Source organism: Plectropomus leopardus, chromosome 3, assembly GCF_026936395.1.
Source record: "Plectropomus leopardus strain MGB_pleo_1.0 chromosome 3, ASM2693639v1, whole genome shotgun sequence".
In the NCBI taxonomy this organism is placed as follows: Eukaryota; Metazoa; Chordata; class Actinopteri; order Perciformes; family Serranidae; genus Plectropomus; species Plectropomus leopardus.
The window spans coordinates 15,826,294-15,832,337 of record NC_142178.1 but is presented as its reverse complement, the minus strand read 5'-3'; the positions used below and the strand labels follow the sequence as shown (position 1 = coordinate 15,832,337).

The following is a 6,044-nucleotide window of genomic DNA, read 5'->3' as shown; positions in this document are numbered from 1 at the left end:
AGGCACAAGTTTCCAAATATGCTGTTTTCCAGAGCCCTTAAATCACATTTAAAATCCCCTGGTGGGATCAAGCTGGACAGCTTCACATCCTATTGTAGCGTGTTCCAGGTTGAAGTATGAAAATGCCTCTTTGCCAAGCTCTGTACGCACCGAGGAAACACTGACAGTACTAAAGGCCTGGGATCACAGGCTACGACTGCACTATTTGTGTTAACCACCAACCTGATTTAAGGCTTCTAAGCAAAAAAAAAAACATTCAAAAAACCCACTGACTCTGAGATGAGGGTATTGAAATGGCTGAAATGCTAATTCATTTTCAGGTTTGGGGACTCATTGCTGGGGTTCTCTATAGCCGACATTAAAAAATCTAGGCTAATCTATATGAAACTAAAAAGAAGGCTACAGCATGAAAAGAAATGTCATCAAAAAGCAAGTTCACAACACTGCAAGTGCTTGCATGCTGCAAGTAAATGCATTGCATGCCAGCACTCCTTGTTACCCAGAAAATGACTCCAGAAAGCCCACACCCAGACACACATCACTGCTCAAGCTGTGCCATAAAAACAACATAACATGCAAATCTGTGATCGTATGCTTTTATATTCAAACGACTGACTTTCTAACCAACCGCACAGTTTATGTAAATCTACTACGTGTTGCTATCACACTCAGGCTCCATCTTTATTTATAAGCCAAACTCCTTCACATGCTGATGTCAGCAGACAGTCAGCCGAGACGAGCTTTAAGAAGACCATTAATCTCGTTGTTTATCCTTCCAGTGCAGTCTCACACCCATGCCAGTCCCACAAAAACCGGTCTCCCAACCAGCCAGCTCAGGCAGGCCTATTTCCCGGCCGTGCCCGGTTCACCGTTGCCATGGAGATGACGTCATGCTGCAGCACCGGGATGAACCGCGCAGCCGCGAACGAGGGGAAGGGCGAGACAGAGCTCACAAGGCAGCCACAGCTCCTCCGACATCCAGCCAGACTGTCGAGTAATCCGGGAAGAGCAGAACCGACCAGCCGAAGAACCGGAGCCCGTCGTCAGCTTCCCCCTCCTGCTTCTCCGTGAGACTCCCCACACCGCAGCGACAACATGCGTGAGATAGTGCACCTGCAGGCCGGGCAGTGCGGGAACCAGATTGGAGCAAAGGTACGAAAACACGTTTTGTCAACCTGTTGACCAACAGTTTACTGTTTTATGAGGTTGAATTCAAGTTTGTTCGTGTGTATGCCGACGGGTCGGGTGTGGAGAGGCCTAGTATGTCCACAGGAAATACTAAATAGGTCAACACAGAGGAGTGGAAAGTGTTGTGTAAGACTGAGGGGAGCGTAGCCTACAATAGCATCCTTTAGGATGGGCGGTGGCATGCCGAGACATCCCCGCTGCCGTCGCCGATGCCCTTTACAACAACACCTAAACTCTCTCTCTCTCTGTCTGTGTGTGTGTGTGTGTGTGTGTGTGTGTGTGTGTGTGTGTGTGTGTGTGTGTGAGGGGTGCGGCTCAGACACCGAATGCACTGGATCGCCGGCAGGCAGGCATGCAGTTTTTCAACACACACATATTAGGTCATATCTAATTGCAATGAAAACAAGGCCTCGCCTGCTATTTATTACCATCCCTGCATCAAATCATGGTTGGATGTTGCCTAATTTCAAAATTAGCTCAACCAGAGGCTGATTTGAGTTTGATTATTATATATATATATATATATATATATATAAATATATTGTTTTTTTTTTTTTTGCCCATACCCTATATGCCAATATTTTAAACTAATTTTGGCTTATTGCCAATGTATGCACACATGTTATTGAACATAAAGTCTCTTCTGTGGTGGAATTAACATCTTATGCATACTCTTATTATGATGACTCATTGGTGGCAAATGTACACATATAATAGACATATAATGATAATGCTGTTCAAAATGTACACATTCACTGGGCAAAACTAGAGCTTAGGTTACATGTGAACATGCCTTTTTTTTCTTTTTACAAATTATTAACAAGTTGTAAAATTAATACCGTAACGGTCTTTGTCTCCCTAAGTCAAAATTTGACCCCATTAAAGTCACATAATTAAAGCATCATCTTATCAGCGTGTTCATTTTGGGCCAGTGCCAATATTTCAAATGAAAGCCGTTTTCTGCCGATCATGATAACATGCCGTTTTTTGTCAGTCAGGTGGAGCAGGTTTTTAAAGCGCTACATAAATGCAGGCCTGTTCCATGAATATGTGCTGAGTGTTAAGATGTCATTAAATTCAGGCTGTTCTGAAAGGTTGTATTAACTGGTTTCTGTCTAATCTAACCCATCGACCTGTCTGTAGTTCTGGGAGGTGATCAGTGATGAGCACGGCATCGACCCAACAGGAAGCTACCAAGGCGACAGTGACCTGCAGCTGGACAGGATCAATGTTTACTATAATGAGGCTTCAGGTCAGTGCTAAACATTACCACACGTGTGCTACTTAAGGTTGCAACGGTATAAGATTTTTACAGCATGATAACCATCTCCGAAAATATAGCAGTTTCACCATGGTGTATGGTACCAGACTGTTATTATAATTATTATTGTTATAGTAGTAGTAGTAGTATCAGTTACATTACCCTTAAAGGAATGAAAACAAAAGGATTTTTCATTTTCATCAAGTATGTGTGAAAAGTCTGTCTTTTGAAAAATATAGGGGAGATAATCTGTCTGCACTTTTTTTTTCAATCTAAGCAATTGTACACGGTATGATAACCAACAATTTTTAGCCGGTTTACCGCTGCACCCCTCGTACCACTGCAAGCTCTCTGTTCAATAGTCTGTCATTTCTTTTCTGATAAAAATAGTATTGACACATGCATTTGTGTTCCAGGTGGGAAGTACGTGCCAAGATCCATCTTAGTTGATCTGGAGCCAGGCACGATGGACTCAGTCCGCTCCGGCCCTTTCGGACAAATCTTCAGACCCGACAACTTTGTCTTTGGTATATGATCTCACACACACACACACACACACACACACACACACACACGTTGGTTATTACACTGTAAAAGGAAAGCTAATTTTGAATATCAGCAAGTTAAGAAGAATTGTAATCTGTGTATATAAGTAAAATTATTTTTCATTTTAAATGACGAACTTTTGCCAGGATATAAAAGGCTGAATATTCAAATGGTGGATTATGATTAACCCTTTCCTTCCAGGCCAGAGTGGAGCAGGTAACAACTGGGCAAAGGGCCACTACACAGAGGGCGCCGAGCTGGTGGACTCGGTCCTGGATGTGGTGAGGAAGGAGGCGGAGAGCTGCGACTGCCTGCAGGGTTTCCAGCTCACACACTCCCTGGGCGGTGGCACCGGCTCTGGTATGGGAACTCTGCTCATCAGCAAGATCCGTGAGGAGTACCCCGATCGTATCATGAACACCTTCAGTGTGGTGCCCTCTCCTAAGGTACAGTGATCATTACGCACAGCCTCTTGGTGTTTTTTTTGGGTTGTTTTTTTTGTCTTCTCTGGCTTTTTATGTTTCCTGACTTTTGCGTTTTTGTGTCTCCAGGTGTCAGACACCGTGGTCGAGCCGTACAACGCCACCCTGTCTGTCCACCAGCTGGTTGAGAACACAGATGAGACTTACTGCATCGACAACGAAGCCCTATATGACATCTGCTTCCGCACCCTCAAACTCACCACACCCACTTACGGAGACCTCAACCACCTGGTCTCTGCCACCATGAGCGGGGTGACAACTTGCCTGCGTTTCCCTGGTCAGCTCAACGCTGACCTTCGTAAACTAGCCGTCAACATGGTGCCCTTCCCTCGCCTGCACTTCTTCATGCCGGGCTTCGCCCCTCTCACCAGCAGAGGCAGCCAACAGTACAGAGCCCTCACTGTGCCTGAACTCACACAACAGATGTTTGATGCCAAAAACATGATGGCCGCCTGCGACCCGCGCCACGGCCGCTACCTGACCGTGGCCGCCGTGTTCCGTGGCCGCATGTCCATGAAGGAAGTGGATGAGCAGATGCTCAACGTGCAGAACAAAAACAGCAGCTACTTCGTGGAGTGGATCCCCAACAACGTCAAGACAGCGGTGTGCGACATCCCGCCCCGCGGGCTCAAAATGGCAGCTACCTTCATCGGCAACAGCACGGCCATCCAGGAGCTGTTTAAACGCATCTCTGAGCAGTTCACCGCCATGTTCCGCCGCAAGGCCTTCCTCCACTGGTACACAGGCGAGGGCATGGACGAGATGGAGTTCACTGAGGCGGAGAGCAACATGAACGACTTGGTGTCCGAGTACCAGCAGTACCAGGACGCCACGGCCGAGGAGGGAGAGTTTGAGGAGGAGGGAGAAGAGGATTTGGCTTAAGGCTAAAATCACTCATCATTTCTCATAACTTTGTCATAACTCCATCCATCCTCTCTTTCTCTGACGTTTCTTACACAGTACTTTTCTTTCCCTCTTCACTTCTCCCTGTAATTCTCCTCCTCTTTCTTTCATTCACCGTCGTTCCACCAGCCAGAGTACGATTCACGTCACTAAACTGACTCTCCCATCTTGGTGCTCATATAGGAGTAGCTAAAACAGGTATGCTCGTGGTGTTTTGTCAGTAGCTTTCTGTTTATGTTCATTTATCACCATCAGTCAAACAGTACCTGAGCCAAATATTCACTGACAAAAATTTTGATCATGTGTCCGATTTGGCGTTGATTGAAATAAATTTGTTGAAAAAATATCCCATTGCTTGTTGGATGTTCTTCTGTGTGATACATATTGAATTTTAATGCATTTTTAAATGAACTGTACACAGTATATTTATGTGGAAAAGGTTTGCTGACATGCCTTCCCAAAAATTGATTCAAACAGACCAGAGTATTAAAATTTTGCCTCAAGTTTTACTCTCGATGTCACAGCATGAAAACACACCAAAATGGAGACATATGTCGTTCACAGATTAGGCAGTTTTGCTTGAACGCCACTAGGAGGCAGTGAAGAGATTTATGAGTTCAGTGCCTCTCTTGAGCAGGATGTGGATACCTTGTTGTCTCTGTTATGACGTGTCAGAAATACCTCTTTATATGAAAAGCAGAGGATTTTGAAGCCTGATTATTTGGGCAAGACACACGCAGTCAGCTTTCCATGTAGACTGATGGCACTCCCTGATGACGGTGGCCCCTCAGCAGGACAATGCACCATGCGGCACCATAATAAATGCTCAGGAGTAACCTGGCCTCCAAATTTTCCAGATCCCAATCTGATTGAGCATTTGTGGGAAAGGACGATACCCAAAAGGTACTCCCGAGCCATGGTCGGGCCTCCTCGGATAAGATATGTCTCTGACCTGTCGAGGCATGGGCACAGGACCTCAAAGGGTGTCCTGGTGTGTTTAGCAGTGGGTGTTGGTAGCAGATCCTTCAGATCATGGGGGTTGGGAGGTGGGATACTAGCATGTCCGGTGGTGGTTCAGTCGGACTGGTATCTGGGGAATTTGGAGGCCAGGTGGACGCTTCGTGCTTTTTGTCACATTCCTGAGCAGTTTGATGGTGTGACATGGTGCATTGTCCTGATGGGGTGGGGTGTGGGGGTGTTATTGGGAAGTGCTGTTGCCATGAGGGGGTGTACTTGGTCTGAGAGAATGGTGTCAAGTGGTGTCCACATGAGGATCATCCAGGACCCAAGGTTTTCCAGCAGAACATTGTGACAAAATGATCAATCTTATTGATTTCACCAGCCCGCTGTTTTAATGTTTTTATCTATTGGTTTATAACATACACTAAAGACAAAAAGCAGTTCTTTTTAGATAAATCAGGCGATAAACAGATACGCAGCATCTGCTCTGATGTTTCTGTTACCCTACAAGTATGTTAATGACATTTCCTTATGCTATAGTGCTTGATTGGGCAGTAGTTCTCGTGGTTATATTCACAGATGCATTAAACATTAAATGAAATGTAGAGAAATGAAGAGATTTTTTATGCAAATCTCAAAGGTCAAAGAGCAGAAATGCTGTTTCTATATCTTGATTATTTTTGCAGCTGCTCATGCAGAGATAT

The 6,044-nt window shown here is 45.2% G+C and overlaps 1 protein-coding gene across 1 annotated transcript; it reads left to right on the top strand.

The window, feature by feature from the left end:
- Nucleotides 1–916: 916 nt before the first annotated feature.
- LOC121941803 (tubulin beta-4B chain-like) lies at nt 917–4,726 on the top strand. Its single transcript, XM_042484681.2, has 5 exons — nt 917–1,152; nt 2,332–2,440; nt 2,866–2,976; nt 3,197–3,441; nt 3,547–4,726. The coding sequence occupies exons 1-5, from the start codon at nt 1,096–1,098 to the stop codon at nt 4,357–4,359; spliced, it is 1,335 nt and encodes a 444-aa protein (XP_042340615.1). The 5' UTR covers nt 917–1,095; the 3' UTR covers nt 4,360–4,726.
- The last annotated feature ends 1,318 nt before the right edge of the window (nt 4,727–6,044 follow it).

Excerpts from the sequence above, each read along its gene's own strand:
- LOC121941803 (XM_042484681.2), top strand. The coding sequence starts at position 1,096 with ATGCGTGAGATAGTGCACCTGCAGGCCGGGCAGTGCGGGAACCAGATT. Across the intron at positions 1,153-2,331 it reads GGAACCAGATTGGAGCAAAG|TTCTGGGAGGTGATCAGTGA; the intron begins GTACGAAAACAC and ends ACCTGTCTGTAG. Across the intron at positions 2,977-3,196 it reads ACCCGACAACTTTGTCTTTG|GCCAGAGTGGAGCAGGTAAC; the intron begins GTATATGATCTC and ends CTTTCCTTCCAG.